General features: G+C 37.1%; 1 protein-coding gene across 1 annotated transcript in view; it reads right to left on the minus strand.

The window, feature by feature from the left end:
* FAM91A1 (family with sequence similarity 91, member A1) overlaps nucleotides 1–22,385 on the minus strand; it is a 49,308-nt gene that overhangs the window by 19,033 nt on the left and 7,890 nt on the right. The window contains exons 4-15 of the mRNA XM_011949273.1: nucleotides 21,425–21,482; nucleotides 20,670–20,737; nucleotides 19,990–20,103; nucleotides 18,711–18,801; nucleotides 18,239–18,301; nucleotides 12,637–12,743; nucleotides 12,087–12,125; nucleotides 11,473–11,585; nucleotides 10,294–10,409; nucleotides 9,531–9,643; nucleotides 9,151–9,237; nucleotides 7,147–7,279 (exon numbers count right to left, since the gene is read on the minus strand). Of these exons, the coding sequence (XP_011804663.1) occupies nucleotides 7,147–7,279; nucleotides 9,151–9,237; nucleotides 9,531–9,643; nucleotides 10,294–10,409; nucleotides 11,473–11,585; nucleotides 12,087–12,125; nucleotides 12,637–12,743; nucleotides 18,239–18,301; nucleotides 18,711–18,801; nucleotides 19,990–20,103; nucleotides 20,670–20,737; nucleotides 21,425–21,482 (1,102 nt within the window). The remainder of the gene's footprint in view (nucleotides 1–7,146; nucleotides 7,280–9,150; nucleotides 9,238–9,530; nucleotides 9,644–10,293; nucleotides 10,410–11,472; nucleotides 11,586–12,086; nucleotides 12,126–12,636; nucleotides 12,744–18,238; nucleotides 18,302–18,710; nucleotides 18,802–19,989; nucleotides 20,104–20,669; nucleotides 20,738–21,424; nucleotides 21,483–22,385) is intronic.

Here is a 22,385-nt window from a genome sequence, read left to right on the forward strand (position 1 = left end):
GCGCTTCACTCCCCACCTTTTAGCCATATCCAAAATCTCTTTCATTATTTCCTAGATTAGCTCTGTTGTAAATCCTGTGAAGTCAGGTACAACATCTAGACAGTTTTCTCCAGCAGAAATTTATTATTTTAGGCTTGATGGCTTTCACAGTTTTTTCTAAAACAATGATGGCATCTTCAGTGGTGTAATTCTTCCAGACTTTCATGAGGTTCTATTGGAGTTCTCTTCCATAGCGCAGACAATCCTTTCTATAGAGTACTGTGTGTAAAGAGCCTTAAAGGTCACTATGACCCCCTGATTTAGAGGCTGAATCAGAGACACTGTGTTTGGGGCAAGCAGATCACTTTAATGCCTTCAGTGTTGAACTCATGCGGGTTCTGCGTGGGTTAACCAGGACCACTGTCCAGTACCAAAAGAACTTTAAAAGGCAGTCCCTTACTGGCAAGGTACTTCCTGACTTCAGGGACAAAACATCAAAGGAACTAGTCCAGAAAAAGGGTTCTTATTGCCCAGGCCCTTTTGCTGTATAGCCAAAAGACTGGCAGCTGGCATTTATCTTTTCCCTTCAAGGCTCAGCAGCTTTTTTTTGAGACAGAGTCTGGCTCTGTCGCCCAGGCTGGAGTACAGTGGCCGGATCTCAGCTCACTGCAAGCTCCGCCTCCCGGGTTCACGCCATTCTCCTGCCTCAGCCTCCTGAGTGGCTGGGACTACAGGTGCCTGCCAACACGCCCGGCTAGTTTTTTGTATTTTTTTTTTTAGTAGAGACGGGGTTTCACGGTGTTAGCCAGGATGGTCTCGATCTCCTGACCTGGTGATCCGCCCGTCTCGGCCTCCCAAAGTGCTGGGATTACAGGCTTGAGCCACCCCGCCCGGCCTCACCAGCTTTATAGATAAGGGCAGTCCTGACCAGAAACCTGACTACATTTGCACAAAACAGTAGTAAGCCTGTCCCTTCCTGCCTTAAATCCTGGTGCTCATTTCTCTTCCTTACTAATAAATGACCTTTATACCATTTTTTTCCAGAATAGGACACTTTTGCATGCATTAAAGACCTCTTCAGGCAGATATCCCTTCTCCTCAATGATTTTCTTAATGGAATCTGTATTACTCCATTCTTGCATTGCTATAAAGAAATACCTCAGACTGGGTAATTTATGAAGAAAATAGGTTTAATTGGTTCATGGTTCTGCAGGCTGTACAGGAAGCAGAATGGCCTCTGCTTCTGAGGAGGCCTTAGGAAGCTGACAATCATGGCAGAAGGTGAAAGGGAAGCAGGCACATCTTAACATGGCCGGAGCAGGAGGAAGAGAGAGATGGGGAAGATGCACACACTTTTTAACGATCAGATCTTGTGAGAACTCACTATCGTGATGACAGCTTTGGTGGGCGGGGGGGGGGGTGGTGTTAAACCATGAGAAACTGCCCCCATGATCCAACAACCTCCCACCAAGCCCCACCTCCAACACTGGGGATTACAATTAGACATGAGATTTGGGTGGGGACACAGATCAAAGCATACTAGCATCTGGGAACTCATCTGCTGCCTCTCGGTCAACAGAAACTGCTTCTCCTGCTATCTTAACATTTTTTAAGCCAAACCTCTTAAAATTACTAAACCATCCTTTGCTAGCATTAAATTCTCCAGCTTAAGAGAATATTAATTATCTTTCATTTGCTTTGTCATAATGACTTTGCTTTTTCTCAAATCATATTAGAGTCTATAGGTATGCCTTTCTTACAGCAATCCTGCACTAACATAAAAGCTGTATTTTCAGTATGAGAAAAAGAAAGTATTTTGCAAAAAGTGCAATGTTTTCATGCCTGTTGGCACAGATGTACAAACAGCTTCATAAATTTCCTTCTCTTATTTAACAATCGTCTTTTACACTGATTTACTTATCCTGAAATGATGGGCAACTGCAGCTGCAGAGCTCAATCTGCAGTACATACCATGCAACTCAACTTTTTCTTGTAATGTTACGACTTTTCTCTGCTTCTTGGGAGAATTTCCAGCATCACTAGTGGCTCTCTGTACGGCTCCCCTAGTGTTATTTGCGGTTTATGGTACTGCACTAAATTGATGAAAAATATGAGAGAACCACGAGAGATCACTTTTAACTGTGATGGGCAATTTAACGTAAAGACACATTGCTCACCCAGAGAAGATCAGTGTCAGAGTATTTTAAGCAGGCACTCAAGTAGATAAAACACTTGAGCTCACCACAAGAGCAACAAGAGATACCTACAAAATTATTACAGTAGTATAATATGTACTACAGGTAATTTTATGCAGTTATGGCTTAATACTATATGTTTCCACTTATTTACATTTCTCTCAACTGCAATGTCGCTGTGCAATCTGTAAATGTGTGCATTAAGTTCTGATATGTTTGAATGTTTTATAATGGATCTGTATATATTTTATGGTAATAAATGACAAAATAGACTAGTATCTACATGTATTTTATACATACATGATACATCTAACTTTTCCTTAACTTCTTCGACATCTGGTTTGCCTGCAAGTTTTTTCAAATTATCACAAATTTCCAAAAATTTTCTAATACATTTACTCATAAAAATCAGCCCATAAGTGGATGTGTGCAATTCATAGCCATGTTGTTCACTTGTCAACTGTATTACGAAAGCCTAAGTCCCAGGAGAAGCCATGTGCTTCTCTCCTCCAGTTTCCGATCTGTACAAAGAGAATCATGGCCAAGTCCTCATTTTAGTATAGGGGCAAGAGCTCCTCATTTGGAAATGTGTACCCTAGATTTCCGGTCCATAACGCATGAACTCATTCAACATACAACAGATTTTAAGCATCCTTATTCTTAATCCTTTTGAAAAATAGCAAATCCTATTGCTCTCTAAAAAGAGATATTTAACGTTAAAAGAAACTTCCCAAGATCAAGGTAGCTATCTCCTCCTTCAAGCAAGAATACATCTAAAAATACAGATACATATACATATATAACGGCCTCCTGAAAATGCCTAGAAGCAACGAGCACAACTAACACCAGTATCTTGGTCTCTAATAGCAACCCCTAGTAAAAGAAATTAGGCTCCTAGGACAAACGGCTGATTCCAGGACTGAGGCAGAATAAACACACAGTAAGTAAGATCTTATTGCTTGGCTAGAAAGTAAAGAATTGCTTAGGGGAGAAAACTGGAGACATGTCATAAGGAGAAAGGAGACAGGAGCAAGCTTAAAGGAAATTCTCACGGCAAAATCTGAGAAAACTGGGGCACAAAAATAATTGAGAGGCAATAATGACTAATCACAGACTACTGAAAAAATAAGAATTCCTAAATTTATACAGAGAATACGAGAGAATGCCTTACAACTGTTAAATACGGCAGAAGTGCTAAAGTGGGGGAAAAATTACCAATCTCCAACCATCGAAGTGCAGAATGGTTCAGGCAAGAACCACCAATGGATTCTAAATCTAGGAGGAAACACTGATGAGGAGTGGGATATCTGCATGGCCTCAAAGTATCTCCCCACAGATTGCTTATCAGTTGTGAGGGAAAAAAATAGTTGACTATACAGTTGAAAAATCAGACAATCCATTAACTGGGTGATCAAAATTAACATCACCAATGAAGGGTAGATGGAAAGCATTGGGTGTGAGGAAGGGGGATGACAGAGTGAGGTACAGGATAGCAGATCACAGAATGTTTAACCATAAGGTCAGCATATTTTCTGGGCGGGGTCCTAAAGCAAGGGATACACCCTGCTCAGGTTGAGGGTGAGACAAAGTTCATGGGGCTAGAAGGACAGAAGCTTAAACAAGCTTTGGCTAACAAGCATTTTGTTCTGACTGATAATTCAGAACAGGCAGTTGAGCCCACAGCTTATGAGGCAAAGCAAGGGAATCTGGAGGATCTGTTTCTGACCTTGTCACAGGTGAACGGAAAGGAGCGGGGAATTCACCTGTGAATCTCATCTAAGTCATATGGGGAAAAAGTGTGTCCTTGCACTAAGCCCCTTCCCAAAACACAGAAGGGTGAGGGGATGTCTTAACTTTCAGGCAAAATTCAACATTATCAATGTCAAGTATAGATAATACTTAATGTATACTAAAACAGGGAAAGTAAGAAGTCTAAAGATTTCATGGTGGTTAGAACACATTTCTGATAGCTTTACAACTGTGATTGCTTTCCTACAAATGTGGTTTAATTCCTAAACATTTCCACAGTAGTAGGCTGCCAAATTATAAACAGTGGTTTTTATGTCTGACTTACACTAATCACAGTTAAACAATGTCTTTTTAAAGACAAAGATATCTGGGGGGGAAATCATGCTTATAAAATGAGAAAAAAATAGACCAAACATCACTTTTATTTATAAGTAGTGCCCCATGCTATTTGAAATCAAGGGATTAAGGACTCTTAGGACTAAGAGACTAGTTCCATGTATAACAGAGTTTGCTTGTATAATATCACAGTGCTTTTGTTTTATAGTGGATAACAAGTACTACATGATATACTCAAAGTATAAATTATTAGTAACATAAAAAGAAAATTCCTTTTACTCAAACAAGATGCTTAAAACACCAACACTAGAGAATTTCTTTTTTTTCTTCTGAGACGGAGTCTGTCTGTTGCCTAGGCTGGAGTGCAGTGGCACCATCTCAGCTCACTGCAACCTCAGCCTCCCAGGTTCAAGCAATTCTCCTGCCTCAGCCTCCCGAATAGCTGGGATTACAGGTGCCTGCCACCACACTTGGCTAATTTTTATATCTTTAGTAAAGAGGGGTTTCACCATGTTGGTCAGTCTGGTCTCAAACTCCTGACCTCAAGTGATCTGCCCACCTCGAGCTCCCAAAGTGCTGGTATTATAGGCATGAGCCACCACGCCCGGCAGAGAATTTCTTTTCTAAAAAAGAGTAAGGTTCAGTTACCAAGCCCAGTACCTGCAGAAAGCAACATTTCTCAACAGGGTGAGCACGAAGCCTTAATGCCCTAAGATAACCTCTATATGGAACGAATGACCTTTTTCATGCATTGAGAATGGTACTAATGTGCACCATCATGAGAAAAACTGAGAAATAGTCATGGCAATCAGTTTCCATGTTCTGCAATTCAGATGAGGAGCTCAGCTAAGAAGTGCTGGTAGCAAAAATGAAATTTCATAAATAATTGCAGGTTTGGTCTTAAGGGGAGGCATTCATCAAATTTAACTTTGGAGACCCAGCAATTATTCTAAGCAATTAAATCTCCAACTAGTGTCAGGAACAGTCTAACATTAAACCCACCTTAAAGGTTAGGATTGCACGGGACTATTTTCATAGAGAATAGCTTTAGATTTACCATTTAACTTACTTCATGGTACACTGACTATTCATGGGGGAAAAGTTTAGCCCAGATTACTACGCAATAAATGTTTGAGTAAATCAATACAAAGCTTAGCGTTCAAGAGAAGGTAATACAAGGGACAGGGCAATGGAAAAAAATTCAACAGACACGGATTCAAGTCTTCCATTCCTGGCTCTTCCATTTACTAATAATATGGGCTTTGATGACTAAAAACAAGCAGAAGATTTAGCTAATATAAACTCCAATTTCTTTATCTATAATAGGATTTACACTTCACGGCTCACCAGTACTCTCTAACATTCTCAGATTCTGTGATAGGCAGCAAAGGACAATGTATTTCAAGACAGCTTTAACAGAATATTTCAAATCATCTAACGCATTACGTCCATAAAGCACTAAAAAGTCCCAGAAATTCCAGGAATTTTATATCCAAAGACATCTTCAAGACTGTGCCACTCACCACTGCTTCATCACATGATTTATTATTTATTAACCAAAAATGGTTATCCACCAACAAATGCCTACCCATAAGTGCTTCAGACTCTTGGCATTTGGTGATTTAATATTCTCAGTTTAAACTATTTATGAATAATCTCAAAAAGAGCCCCAGTATGCAACAATTTGTAATTCTTCAGATAAGGCATATTAAGGCTGCAGAAGTGTATCACTTGATACCAAGTGAGTCTAGCCTCACTCAAGTAAACTACCCAGCATGTGCTTCTCCTTCACCAGTGCTCTGAACCTAAACCAAGAGAAAATAGACTTTGCAACAAAACTACCACTTTTATGCCATTCACTCTAATAATCATATAATAGAGATATAAGACTTTATTCAAAAGTAGTAAATCAAAAACTATGTGACAGCTTGTGAAGTAACAGCTGAATCCTCTCTCAATATTAAAAACTGAGCTGAAAAGAAAGCCAGATGCTAATGAGAGAATAAATGAAAATGGAGATGATTAAGAAACTGATGTTCTTGGCTAGAAAAATAGTCTTTAGGTAAATGAAACTAAGCAAAATTAAATGTTACAGTGGTATTGAGGACCCATGAAGCCCCAAGACACAACAACTCTTGTGAATGTCTAAGAACTTGGGCCAAGTGCTCATGCGGTGGTGCCCAAGCCTAGCTGAGCACTGGAATCATCTTTCAAAAACACAAATTCCTGGGGGCCACGCCACACCTCAAAACCGACTGAATCCAAATCCCCATCTGGGTAGAAATTCTGACACCATCAATTCAAGTAAAGTTTGGGAACCCACAACTATCACAAAACCAAGAGTGCCCAGTAGGGCAACAGCTCCATTAAAGTTCATCAATACCTTAAAATTGCCACTACTTCTTTTACTCTTTAAAAGGAATTATCTATTTCCTTTTTAAAAGTAAAATCTTTTGGTAAGTATTATAGTAGCATTTGAACAGAAGGCTCCTCTTTATTCTTTTCATTATGATGGAATCTTTCATTCTTGAAATTTTATGCTTCCTACATTAACTAAATGTGTGCCCTTGTTCACCCCTCAGAGCTGATGCCTGTTCTAAATTCCATCCAGCTACTTACATAAATTAACATTCTAACACTTTTGTAGGTACTGAACAGATTTAAATACTACAAATGTTAGTGGCACATGAGAAGAGAAAAACTAAAATAAGGTTAAGAAATAGTTAACAAGCAAGAAATTCACAAAACAGGTCTCTAGTTTTAAATTCAATATGTTATCTATACAAGATATATAAGTGATGATTATATAAGTGAGCATGATCTGTTTAATTTCTTAGAAAAAGGTTTCATATGATCATGTCTTCAAAATTAAATATATTTATCATACCATAATTGGGTTGGTCTGGCTGTGCAGTTTGCGCAACGAGGTCTTTGTTATGACGCAGAAACAGTATTGTGTTTCTCAGAGTAAGTGCATGATCAAAATATCTCTGTGCTTCTCCTTCACCAGTGCTCTGAACCTAAACCAAGAGAAAACAGATTCTGCAACAAAAATACCACTTTTATGCCATTCACTCTAATAATCATGTAATAGAAATATAAGACATTATTCAAAAGTAGTGTATCAAAAATTTGCCCAGGCAATACCGAAGCAAGTTATTAACCTCAGTTTTGGTTGAGTTCCCAATTTTACTGCATCTATGAAGACAGAAATTACTTCAATTAAGACTAACAATTTTAGCAATTGAATAATGCTAAGTTATAGCATTATATGTTACGTGTTCCATATAGGATTCAAACAGAGTGCCTGAACAACTCTAAAACCCATATTCTGCTCCATCTAGGAAAGTACCCCAATCCAAGGTCACCAGTTTTACCTATAATTCTCATCACTTTGTTCACAATTCTGCATTACCAGTTACTAAGGACACTGGAGTCTGTGATTCAACAAAGCTGTTTACCATTGCTGAACACACAGCTTAAATTCACTCAACAAAGATTTACTTAGTGCCTCCTATGAACGATGACCTCCCTAGGAGTAAGGATAGAGTAATGGACAAAACCCCTGCCTTCGTTGGCCTTATAGTTCAATGCATGCTCTTCTGAGTAAGGCACCTCTTAATATGTAGAGACACATATATCCCAGAAACAACACAGAAAATGGAATGATAGGTCTACCAACGGGAAAATAACTATATTAGATTTGCATAAATTTTAAAAAATCAATCTTAATCAAGATCAGACTACTTAAAAAATAGCTAAGAATCCACTTTAAAAACTAAGCCTCAGACTGAAAGGCTTTCCCCAAGAATGACTTTGTGATGAAAAAGAACATAGACTTATGCGTGAGTACAAGAGCAGAAGTGATCTTACAATTTGCTACATTTGATAAAAGACTAGCTGAGGTGAAAAAAAGAAAAAAATCAGGAAACCAGGACTTGAAATGTGCAGTAACATAGTAAGAAATTTATTAGTAAAAGATAATATACAATAAGAAATGGGATTAACAAATAAAGAAGCATGAAGAAATAAATGGCAGTATAAAGGTAAAAGTAAAAGAGACCAATTAATAGGAAAGGATTATCTCACACATATTTCTGCACTTATAAAAGTAAAAATCCTACAGAGGAAGAGCAGTGAAAAATGTTACGGTCTTTTTTTTTAAGATATAAAAGGAATTACAGAATCATTACAAATTCTCTAAACAGCACATTTAATATACAAAGTTCATCACTAAAGCACAAAAGGCACCAAAATTATTAGTCAAGGAACAGATTAGGCACACAAACTATTTGAATACAAAGAGGACAGAATAAAATATCCAAAGAATGAAAAACACCAATAAAGGGCAATCAGATTTATTTAGAGCTAAGGAAAACTAGGGCTGTACTCACGGGGAAAAAGGTGGTTAAGAGCAAATATGGCTGAAGTCTTCAAGATGCTAAAAGGGATAGTGAGAGCGGACATAAATATGATACCCAGGGACATTGTTCCAGATTCAAGGTAAATGGAACAAAAACTTCAAATCAAACTGCTTAAGAGGTGATCTTAGAGAGTCATACCAGAAAAAAAATTGAAAAGCTATTTTAGAAAAAAGTCAACTTAAAAAATTACAGACTAAAACTTCCATACCCCATTTCTTCATTATATCAAATTACGTTAAGAATTAGATGAGGTAGACATATCACTTTAAAAATCACAAAATCAATTCACCCACTCAATATGTTTAAGTCTAAATGACTGTCAGAGTACTAAGTTGGGGAATGAGGTAGGAACGAGCAAGAATACACCAAAAGCCCATCCAAATCAATAGACTGCATAACTGGCATTCTGCCAAGCAAGGAAAGATTCCAAATGCCCTAACATCCCCTAACATGCAATCTAGATTTACCTTTTCCAGTTCTATGAGAAAGCTGTCCAGAGACTCATCTGAGAGTTTGCCTACTTCAAACATTGTGACTGCATGACTTTTCAAGTTCTAAAAAAAAGAAACAAAATATTAAAGTTTTACCTCTCCCTTTTTATGCTAAGCAAAATATCTAATATTTATATTATCCTTTCAAATATATTTAAACTTAACGATCGGGGTGGGGGTGAGGGGCTAATTCTTCCAATTACAAAAGGACCCTCCCGAAAGTTATCATACTCCTTTAAGCCAGTTGTGCTTCAGGAATAAATGTAGTACTTTAAAAAAGATATAAAAGCATTAAATTATTTTATATCTAATATCTACTTTAAACACCTTCATATTTAAACAAGAATTGGGCTTACTGGTGAAAGATTTCCCATCATTAAGAAGGCAGTAAGAGTGGAGTCAAACAGGAATGCGATGCGCTTCGTGTGTCCTGTAGACAGACTCAGGCTGCTTACACTGGCTGTGTCAGCTGAAAAACACCGTAATTTAAAATCAAGTAAAAGGAAATTACTCTTTGCTTACCATCTGGAGTGAAAGTATTTAATTTCAGCTTTATTTGATAACCAGAAAGTACATAATTTTAAAAAGGCACTAGTATAGTCATAAGAGGTTCCAGCCATACCTATTTTGAAGTGCAAAGAATATTAAAAAGCATTTAATCCTAGGCCTTGTCCACTATGCTATATTTCCCTTTGGGCTTAGCCTCACTATTCCCTTGGGCTGAAATGGCTTTCCTTCACTGACCAGCTGGCAGGTTCTTCTTCATTCTTAGCTCAAATAATATCTTCTCTGTGAAGGCTTCCCAAACCTCTCTAGCCAATTAAGGGTCTCTTCCTCTTTGCATCCTACAAGCATCATAACTGGTGCCCGTATTGTTGTAATTTGTTTGGTCATATTCTATTCTCTCTCCTTAGACTTAATGCTTAGAAGAAAGATACCATATTCTCGTCAATTGTAGACACCTAGGACTTAGCACAGTGCCCAAAACACAGTGAAATACTCGAAGACTGCATATTGAATAAAATCTAAAACAAAACTAGAAGACAACTATAAGAGTGTATGTCCGGAAATGTGCCGTACCTACAGACAGGCTCTATGTTAAACTGAGTTGCTACTAACCTGGATCTTCTTGACTATTTGTATCGGTGTCAGTTGCCGATGAAGCTTCTTGTACAGGACTCCTACTTTCCCCTCCATCCCATGACAAGAGCATCTTCTGTGGATCTAAGGTACTCCTATTAATGGAGAATGCATTTGCTTTTTAAAAATCATATAAATGACCTTACATTAAAATATCTACTGAAGTTAAGACTTAAATTATGAACAATCCATCGAAATCCAGTCTTATATTCAAGCCCAAACCTAAGACGCAGCCCAAAAATGCTCTGCCTACATACAAGTGTTCCTAACTAAGATCCATGGATAGGCTTCAAAAAATTCAAGAACCCTTCAAGATTTTATGTAAAATATGTATTTGTTTTTTCTCTGGGAAAAGGCTTCTTAGTTTTCATAAGATTCCAAAAAAGATCCATAACACACACAAGATCAAAAATCACTAATATATAGGGCTCACCTCAACTGACAGGTTGAATAAATAAAATGTCTGGGCCAGGCGCAGTGGCTCACACCTGTAATCCCAACACTTTGGGAGGCCAAGGCGGGTAGATCTGTTGGGGCCAGGAGTTCGACACCAGCCTGGCCAACATGGTGAAACCCCACCTCCACCAGAAATACAAAAATCAGATGGGCATGGTGGTGCATGCCTATAGTCCCAACTACTCAGGATGCTGAGGCATGAAAACCGCTTGAGGCCGGGCGCGGTGGCTCAAGCCTGTAATCCCAGCACTTTGGGAGGCCGAGATAGGCGGATTACGAGGTCAGGAGATCGAGACCATCCTGGCTAACATGGTGAAACCCCGTCTCTACTAAAAAATACAAAAAACTAGCCAGGCGAGGTGGCGGGCGCCTGTAGTCCCAGCTACTCTGGAGGCTGAGGCAGGAGAATGGCGTAAACCTGGGAGATAGAGCTTGCAGTGAGCTGAGATCCGGCCACTGCACTCCAGCCTGGGTGACAGAGCAAGACTCCGTCTCAAAAAAAAAAAAAAAAAAAAATTGCTTGAAACGGGAAAGTGCAAGAAGTTGCAGGAAGCCAAGATCGCGCCACCGCACTCCAGCGTGAGTGACAGAGCGAGACTTTCTCTCAATAAATAAATAAACAAATAAATAAATTTCTGTATGTAAAATTAAATGTCTTTTCAAAAGGAAACTCTAATATCTCATACTGAATAAATAAGTTACTTTAATCTGTTTACGGATGGAACATTCTTCCATGATGAATGAAGTTGATCCAAATTTATTACTTGTCCCTTCTTATGGGCAAAGCCCAATCGGCAATACATTGAAACAGCATTCTGAAAGGAATATAAAGGTAACTAATTAGCATTTAAAATAAACTAGACATCAGAATATTTGTAGAGAAAAAAATAGTGTAATAGACTAATAGTGATTCTCAAACATTTTCAGCCCATAACTGGAAACTATTTTCAGTAGACCTGCTCCTCTCTTAAGGTCTTCATAAACGTATAGGAGGAAATGTTTCCAACTCTCTGGCCTTGCCCTCCCTACATCTACCCCTAATGAAGCAGGAGTTGTTGCTTTAATGGACCTCACTACAAGATACCGTTTGGGCTGCTTCTTGCATGAGTGCTCTCTTTTCAGTCCATGTGTTTGAATCCCAATTCAGGGCCCCTTATCCTGCTCTTTACAAGTGCCCCTTTACTGTGTACACTCTCTCAGACAGCTAACAACAATCTCAATGCCTTTGTTTCTCAGTAGCTTATCAAGATAAAAATCTACTAGTAAAATCCACTCAGTTATCACATCACAAATAAACCAGCACAAAAATAACATACCTTAACCAGGGATAAATCAATCTCAAGGACATTTGCAAGCTGGAAGATAAAATTAAAATTTATTTTTACATTATTAGAATCAACAGCACATTACACAGTTGTAATAGACCAATATAATCATAATTAGCAAAATTTTAAAATTATGAATAATTAGAAGACTGAATAAATTTTGAATTCAGAACTTTCTTCTTTCCCTATCTCTAAGATCTTTATAGTACAAATCCAGGCAGTGACCACAACAATTTAAGATTCCTTACACTTTAATTTTGTCTCATTTAAAATAAAATTCCTGGATAGATCAATACAGTCTACAATACTTAAGTATAAAAAGTCATATAGAAAGTTAACCAAATTATAAATTATTAACTTAAATTTTAATATACATTTATAAGAATTAACATAAGAATAATGACATTTAAGTGTAATAATGGTATAATCTCCCCACCTGGAGATTTTAAAAACATATTACCATATTAAATAATTTTATTACTTGCTTTATACAAATTTACAATCTTGAGATTATATTTTCATGAGACGTTGTCAAACTTACCTCTGCAACATTTGTGTGCTCATCTATTGAAACAAATATCTTATAGAGTAGAGTTTCAAAATAATCACCTTGCACTCGATTCATTACAAAACCTTCAAGAGGTGGAACTAAAACAGAAGAGATTTTTCTCAGTGATACAATTTTATAAAACAAGAAAGTATAATTTACATATCTAATTAAAAAAAGAAACCTCTAACTTAGGGACTGAATGCAGCTTTTGATTTATTTATCCACTCCACAGCAAGTTTTCTGAAACTCTACAACAATACCTAAACAGAGAAGACTCTGAAGGTAGACACAAAATCCACAGAGTTCATTTAATTCACCACAAAACTCTGAGAGTTACTGAGACAGGTAACTCAGAAATGCTGGATGACACGGACTTAGTAGAAGGGCGAGGGAACAGGGGCTGCTTCAGAAAGGGGGAGCCTGCAAAGGGTTTCTGATACATTGTTTTTGATGCAGCACGGGTGCATAGGCAGCAGGGGTGAGTGGGCCAAAGCTGAAAAGCAAATGATTGCAAGAAAGAGTTGCTATGCTATACGAAAACCAGGTGGATGCAAAGTATTGGCTCTGTCTGCCCATCATCCCTCCTCCATCCTAAAAAGGGAAATTCATTTGCATGACCGTCACATTTACCAGGAGTCACTGGGCTAACTTGTTCTCTGGGGCTTTCTATTCTGGTATCCTCTCCAGTGGGCCTCAGTGGCAACAGGGTCAAGATCCCCTCGAGCACAGTGGGCAGCCCAACCATCACTCTCCACCCGAATGTTCATTCATACTCACTTCTATCTCTTTGGTCCAAATGTTCTAATCTGATTTACCAAAGTGCTCTGCCCAGCCAATAAAAAACAAGCTCTGTGCTTTCCTTTGCCATTCTCCCCTGTGCGTGCATTTACCCTGAAAATATCCTGAGAAGGAGGAATGTCTTGGCCATAGTAGCATTTGGGTATCCTTATGTCCCCTGGCCCTAATATCATCTAATTGTACCCGAAAACTTAAAAAAAAAGACAAAATTCAAATGGTCAAAATTAAGACACTGAAAAACTACAATGTACATACATTTGAGGATAGGTTATTCACTTGACAGATCTGGCTCATGTAATTTTCTAATTTAGTACTACCTATATTTCTAGTCATCTAGGTACTTGTAATGATCAATGGTTTCTTTTTAGAAATATTTTAGAAATTCCATATTTGACAACATTAATTATTTCCCTACACTATCAGCTATGTAAATAATAATGGCATTTATTGAATGTTTACTAAGTGCTAGGCTATTACCAAGTACTTTATATATACATTTTCATTTAATCCTCCTAACTCCATGAGTTACATGGTAGTATAATTATCCCTATTTTTAAATGTATTTATTTATTCATTCATTGGCTTATTTATTTATTTATTGAGACAGGGTCTCACTCTGTCACCCAGGCTGGAGTGCAGTGAGGGGATCATGGCTTACTGCAGCTTTAACCTCCCAGGCTCAACTCTTGCCCCAATCTCCCAAGTAGCTGGGACTACAGTCACAAGCCAACACGCATGACTAATTATTTTTATTTTTATTTTTGTAGAGCAGGAGTCCCTTTATATTGGCCAGGCTGGTCTCCAACTCCGGGGCTCAAGCGATCCTATGCCTTGGCTTCCCAAAGTACTGGGATTACAGGTGTGAGCCACTGTGCTTGGCCAGTTACCCCATTTTGAGAGATCAAGAAACCAAGGCACTACGCGATTAGAAATTTTCCTAGGTCAAAGTTTATATCTAAGCAAAAAGAGTAAGGTGACTCTACATGAAGAAATTTGAAATAGTCTCTAATTCATATTAAATTTCTTTTAAAAGTCTAGAGTACACCATCTGTGTAAAAATACATATATGATACTTCTAGAAGGAAACAGAAGAAACTTAACAGTGGCTGCTGAAAGAGAATTGGGTGGCTAACCACAGAAGTGGAAGGCAGACTTTTTTATACCCCTTTGTAAATTTAGAATTTTGTATCATAATTATTGCCTACTGAAAAATATATTAATAAATTTTTCTTTAATTATAAAAAAATGGCTTGAAGGTTCCTAAAAAAACTAAAAATAGAACTATCGTATGACCCAGTAATCCCACTTCTGGGTATATATCCAAAGGAACTGAAATCACTGTCTCAAAGGGATATCTGCATTTCCACATTCACTGCAGCATAAGTCACAACAGCCAAGACATGGAAACAACCTAAGTGTCCATCAACAGACAAACAGATTAAAATGTGGTATATATACACAATGGAATACTATTCAGCCATAAAAAAGGAGAAATCCTGTCATTTGCAACGACACGAATAATACTGGAGGAAATTATGCTAAGTGAAATAAGCCAGGCACAGAAAGGCAAATATTGCATGATCTCACTCATATGTGGAATCTAATAAAGCTGAACTCACAGGAGCAGAGAGTAGGAAGATGGCTACCAGAGGCTGCGGGAGTAGAGAAGGAGGGAATGAGGAGTTGTTGATAAAAGGGTACAGTTTCAGACAGAGGAATGGGCAGCTGTTAAGCATATTAAGTTTCAGACAGATGGAATCAGTTTTGAGATTTATTGCACACCACAGTGACTACAGTCAATAAAAATGTATTAAGTATTTCAGAATAAGAGTAAATTTCAGTTGTCTCACCATTAAAAAAATGACAGATGAGGTGATGAATATGTCAATTAGTTTGATTTAATCATGTCACATTATACACATACATCAAAACATCACATTGTACTCCATAAATGCACACAACTATAATATATATAATATAAATAATATATATACATGTATACACACACACACACACACACACACACACACACACATATAAATGCCTTGGAATAGCCAAGAAAGTTACTAAAAAAAGACTTACAAGGAAAGCTAGCCATAACTAATATTAAAAGTTACTCTAAGTTACAATAATCAAAACAATATTGTAGGCTGGGCACAGTGGCTCACACCTATTAATCCCAGCACTTTGGGAGGCCAAGGTGGGCAGATCACCTGAGGTCAGGAGTCCGAGACCAACCTAACCAACATGGAGAAACCCTGTCTCTACAAAAAATACAAAAATTAGCCTGGTGCAGTGGCAGGCACCTGTAGTCCCAGCTACTCGGGAGGGTGAGGCTGGAGAATCGCTTGAACCCAGGAGGCGGAGGTTGCAGTGAGCCGAGATCGCACCACTGCACTCCAGCTTGGGTGACAAAGCAGGACACAGTCTCAGAGGAAAAAACAAACAAACTTGTATCAGCAGAAGAAAAAGGGGTATCAAAATTAGATCCAATATACAGTGGAATTTAGCATACAACAAAAGTTATGCCTCCATTCAGCAGTAATGAGTTATCGAAAAAACAGTGTTAGCATTTGTCCAAATGCTATTGGTTATTCAAAGAGAAGAAAAATAAGTTGAACCCTTACTCCACATCAAATATGAAAATAAGTTCCAAACAAACTACAAATTTAAATATATACAACGAAAGTTCTCAAGATTTTCAGACTATTTCTATATTCTACAGGTATTCCATTCAAGCATAACAGAAATCAGGAAGCTATAAAAGACACACAAAATACAGTTAGAAAATTTGATGAATAATGGAATAAATTTCTTTAATAAAAGAGCCTTTCATGATTACTCCCTTAAAAGTATTTCTAACCTCCATTTATATTTGTATCACCAACCATAGTGCTTGTTTCTTTTGTCGTTGAAATGTATGTGAAATGCCTCTTTTGAAATCACCTTGAGGTATTATTTGTACTGAATTTGATGCCTTCCACATTGTCAAACTGCTTTTATGTGTTTATTCTAAAGTGCGGAACAGCCAAAGAGGTAACATGGTGACAAGGGTAAGTTCAGCACTTAGCATCCCATGGGTCTGTGTGTACCACCAAATGACAGCAGCTACTAAGTGAAGTACGGTAGAACACACCCACGTAATGGGGCACCATCCATCTGGCCCTTCTCTGACATGAATTTAGTTTAGCCGTAAGTAATATTAAAAGTTACTCTAATGTGAGTCAGTTCAAACTGACAGTCAAACTGGACTGAAACGAACTAGTCAAAGACTAATCTTTTTATTAAAAGGTGGATCTTAAATGAATCAACACCAGCCTATCTGATCAGAGTAGGCAATAGAGTAATACTTTCATATTTTCCAACTGTGACAGGAAACCACGACCACCTCTGTCTTCAGAAATCATTTCCTTGTCAAAATCTTTCTCATTTTAAAACTAGTATTTTGTTATAGCATCAACTATACAAACCCAAATTAGTATTTCCTTTACTTTTTAAGGAGTCTTTCCAAGCTTAAAATAGGACGCAGGCCGGGCATGGTGGGTCACGCCTGTAATCCCAGCACTTTGGGAGGCCGAGGTGGGCAAATCGCTGGAGGTCAGGAGTTCAAGACTGGCCTGGCCAAAATGGTGAAACCCTGTCTCTATGGGTTTTACCTGTAGAGTAAATTAGCCAGGTGCAGTGGTGGGTGCCTATAATCCCAGCTACTCAGGAGACTGAGGCAGGAGAATCGCTTGAACCCAGGAGGCAGAGGTTGCAGTGAGCCAAAATCATGCCACTGCACTCCAGCCTGGGTGATAGAGCTATACTCCGTCTCAAAAAAAAAAAAGAAAAAGAAAAAGAAAAAGAAAAAGAAAAAAGAATTCACATATGCACAAGGTTTAAAATGTGTTATTAAAGAATCACAAACATATGCCAACCCAAAGGTCTGGACATGCTAGAGCATGATATCTTGTCAAGATTCAACACTGATATAAAGAAGCATTTCTGCAATAAACCCTATCACCACTACTTTGTTAATATTAGGGTCATTTTCTGAAATTTTTTGACACTTTATATTTGATTACACAAATATTCAATATTTAAGTATGATAAAAACACAAGAACAATAGTTAAAAGATATGCCACAAGACATACTTGTAACATATAACTTGAACACAGTAAGTGTTTCTATAAATTGGTAAGAAATCTAACCTACAGAAAAAAAAGGACCACTCTGTGTTCAAGGATATTGAACATATCAGTATTGTAGTGGCAAAAAACTGGAAATAATCTAAATTACCAGAAATACAAAATGGTTTAATAAACTGATACATCCATAAAGTGTATGACAAATATACAAGGCTCTTAATATTGGTTTAACTCGGAGAAGCAAGTAAAGGAAGAAGGGAAAAGGAAATAGACAAAAAGACTACAGTAACATGAAAAAATAATGCACTAGCACATTAAGGGAAAATGAGAACATACAATTGTATGAGATTACCGAACACATGTAAAAACAGCTACACAATGAACAAGGATTAAAAGGCAACACAAATTTATAAAAATATTGATTTCATTCGGGATTGTTAGAAATTTACCTTGGGTTTCTATTATGTTAGTGCAGTGTGTACACCAAATACAAAAATGAGAATAAGGAATTTAAGTAAAACCATCATACTGTGTTAAAATGTAATAAAGAAGAAATATTTTTCTTGAAATATCCTAACATCTAAGATCCTAGAATGGATGATATGCAGTGCTTAGTACCTGATATCCATTCCAAACACAGTGAAAAATGTTAGCACAGACTTACCTGCTATACAACTGTCATCAGATATTGGTACATCCAGATAAATAAATCCTTTGTTATACAAACCTAAAGAAACAAAAGCACCTTGTTTTAGATGGAACACTACACAACAGTGATTTTTTTTAAAAAAAAAAACTAACTCCTGGCTTTCTGTAAAGATTCTAACAAATGAATGCTATGTGACGAAAAAAGAAGTAAAATAGAAGAGAAAAAGAATTAAAGTTTTTAAATCTCGGTTTCCTGCATATGCTCAGAAGTACAAAATTTTTCTTAACATTCAGTTGCATAAATTTCTAGTGTATGTGACTAATTATAGTCACACTGGAAAACAAAAGACTAAGGTCACATTTCAAACAGTAACATGCCTTAGAAAATAGCACTATTTGTACCTACTTGATAAGTAATTGCTAGTAATTATTGATGGTTTAAAACAAGTTTTTATGTTGACAAAAGACCATTTCTACTAACCACTTACTATGTACTACATTGTAATCTAGTGATCCAGAGAGTTGAGGGCCTGAATCGATGATCTTATCAATAGCGCATTTCTCAGGCAAAGTGCATATCTAAGAAAAGCAAAATATTTTTAATTAAGTTCTGTCCAAATTAACTAATTTACATGTCTCCTGAAATGTATTTATGTTGAAACCAGTGATTACATGTCATTAGCTCAATGAACTACATATTTATCACTCTATAATTCAAACAAAAAACTATGCACATAGCCATCAATTAAGGTGCCAAAATATGCAACATACCAACAGAATGTAGAGAACAAACTTACTGTAAGTACCAACATTTGCTGGTGAGTAATATTTGTTCCTTGTCATTGAATTGGAATTAGATCCATCTGCCAATTCAGAATCTCTCTAATCAGAAGTTGAGTTAAACTGCACATGAATATTGTCAGTAAAAGGAAAGTTCACTAGCTTATTTGAGAGCTCCATTAGGAGGTACTTTAGACTGAAGTAAAATTTCTAAGCCTTTCGCTCATTGGATTTAGTACGTACTCTGGAGAAAAATTAAATGCAGACTAAAAAGAAGCCTACATACTCATTTACATTGCTTCAGCTACACATAAATACAACCTGGTCTCTAGATGCCCTCATTACTCCACCCCTTTCCTCTAAATCAATATCCCTTCCAAGATGTGGTCTGACCACTAGGAATATCAACTCTCTTGATCTTGACACTATCGCCCCATAAAAGCACCTATTGCCTCAGTACAACAGTTGTTCGCAGTGATTAAGAGTATAAGTTTCATGGCAAACAGCCAAAAAATCCTGGACCTTTACTACTGCTAAGATTTGAGGTGTTACTTAATCGTTCTGGGCTCACTTTCTTCATCTGTGAAATGGGGGTGCAAATAATACATATTAAGTAAGACAATATAAAAAGCACTTGCAACACAGCCTGGCACATCTAGCACACAGCAGGTGTTCAAAAGTGTTAGCCAACATTATTGTTAGTGGTAGCTGTGGCATTATATGTTACTTTACATGAAGCTTCTACCTAATTAACATCCCCAGATAACTGTACTTGAACCACATCAAGTCTCCCTCACCATTAAAGAGTATCTCTGAAACTCACCAATATTCTAGTCTACTAAGATCATTTTAAATTTCAAATGTAAGTTTCACTTTCTTCAGGACAACAAAATAATGTTACTTTTTTAAAAAGTATAAGCTATAATTAAAAATTGTGAAATAAACTAAAAAATAAAAATTCTTTGTTTAACTTTTAAAGATTTCTACCTTGATGTCATCTTCTGTGATATATCCAGCCTGCACCACCCACCATGCCTCTATGGCAATTTCCACCGGCTTTATTGGTAGAAGATCACGGGCTGTTTTCCTTCTGAAGAATTTCTGCAATGGTACAAACACTTGAGAATTTACAATCTGAAAGTATCACTTTCTTCTTTCATCAATCATATCATAAGATTGTTTGTAATGGACTAAATAAATATCTTCTTAAACCTTCATGTTTTAAAATCTTAATAACTCTAGATATTAACATATTGTATGAAGAAAGTCATTCTTAAATTGTTTCAAAATATATTATTTCAAAACACTAATTGTTAAATCCAGATTGACTTCCAGAAACTCAAGTGAAACTCAAGCAGTGAAAACGGCATTTGAAAATGCGAACACTTATTTCACCCATTAAGTGAACTCTACAAGTAGAATGAGCAAATAAAAAGACTTAAGAGAATAAAAATAATTTTTAAAAATAAATGTTTTATGCATTAAAAATTTTAAATAATCATTTAAGCTATAACCTGGAGAATACTGAGTTCTTTTTGTATTGTTTCTGTGTTAAGTACATTTTATTTGGTCAAAGACAAACAATTCATTTCTACCGCTTAAAAAAACTAATCAAACTGTGTGATGAGGCCAAAACAATGAAAAAGAAAGGGAAAGTACTAACTTACTTTTGATGATCTACATTGATTCATAAGATCAATATACTGGTTTCTTCCTATGCCAAGAAGCCTTAGACCTGAAAAAAAGTCTTTTCTTTAAAAACATTTAATATATCTTGAAATCTCAACACACTCACAAGTGACTGTAGGAAAAACCTGAGCTTATGTTCATCTTTCAATTACTAATCAAATATCAATATCAAATTAAAAGGAAGTCTTCAAACAAAACATAAAAGCTAAACTTTGGGAGAGATGAAATCAAGCTGACACTTTTAACAAATAAAAACATTTTTAAAAAGCAGAAGTCCTGCCAATTTTAGGAAGTCAAAATGTAATTCTCAGCGAAAGCTTCTTAAACAACAGAACTATGACACATTCAAAATACACACTTTGCCAATGTAAGCATAATAAAACAGCAGCAAGTTACTAAAAACTGACTTGCAAAAATACTGGTACAAGTTTTCCTCCCACATTTAATACACACACAGCCCAAGTATCAGAAAGAACTTCATTCTCTGGAAATATATAGATTAGTCCTATTTTTCTGATTCTACCACTCTCAAATATTCCTCTCTTAGACATTTAGAGTAAATCTTACACATGCGTCTGGTATCATTTGATAAAATTCCCACTAATTATGTTGCTTACTGTTTTCATTTTTCACGTATTTCAGGATAAAAACACACATTACAATATTAACAGATGATGGGATGCACAAAGACCCAACCTAAACATTACCTTCTTCAGCACAATTAAATACTTACAGTCAGCAGCAGTAAAATTGGGCAATGAATCATAACTTTTCTCACTGTTCATAATATCCTTTTAAAAAGAAAAAAATTTTTAATTTGAAATCTAAGATGTCCTTAAATAAAAATGTGTATAACTACAATATTATTACAGCCAATAACAATGATTATCACAGGAAGCAGTGAGATCATAGTTTGGCTACCTAGAGCATACATGCCACCCTGTGGCACTTCCCACACGTGTTCCCAACCTGGTAATTAAAGGGCAGATTTTCAGGTCTGGGTTTCTTACGAGGCTCTCTACGAATCCCAGACAGCTGCCCCATAACCTCTGCCCTGTGGAAGCTATGTAAGTAATACCTCTATTAGAGCTCAGGGTTCCAGCCTCTCCACACTTCATACCTGATCCTAGATCCACACCATGAGAGCGAGCCAATATGTGCCACAGCGCCATCAACATGCACTACCAATAAAGACTGTAACCTCTTAGTGGCCTTTGATCCTATAAGTCCCAATTCGTAGAAGACTTAAACTTTGTATCCAGCTTTTTCTACTCCAATCTGTTTTTCCAATAACAAACCCACTGCTTCCTGTGGGGACAAGGCCCATTTTGAACCCAGGAACTATACCCAATGATATAAGAACAGAAACCAGAATGCAGCAACCATGTGGATGTAACTGAAATGAAGGCTGGTAAATGAAACAAAAACTCCACCTATTTTGGCTCCCAAATGTGTGGACTACACTAGAAAAATACAGAGACAGCAGTAACTATTCTACTTCCTGATTAGCTGCCACCTTCATTGTGCCACCCTGGGTCTTCACTAAGGTACCTGGGCTATCGGGCCTCTCGCTTTCCTCTAGTATTTCCTCCAAAAGAGGAACAAGGGATGCATGGGACTGCAGAAGCAGCCCACAAAGGAGAGGCTTTTGTAGATAAGCGAAGGGAGCAAACAGCAAAGGACACATCATAAGC

The sequence above is a fragment of the Colobus angolensis genome, unplaced genomic scaffold (genome assembly GCF_000951035.1).
Source record: "Colobus angolensis palliatus isolate OR3802 unplaced genomic scaffold, Cang.pa_1.0 Scaffold295, whole genome shotgun sequence".
NCBI classification, from domain to species: Eukaryota; Metazoa; Chordata; class Mammalia; order Primates; family Cercopithecidae; genus Colobus; species Colobus angolensis.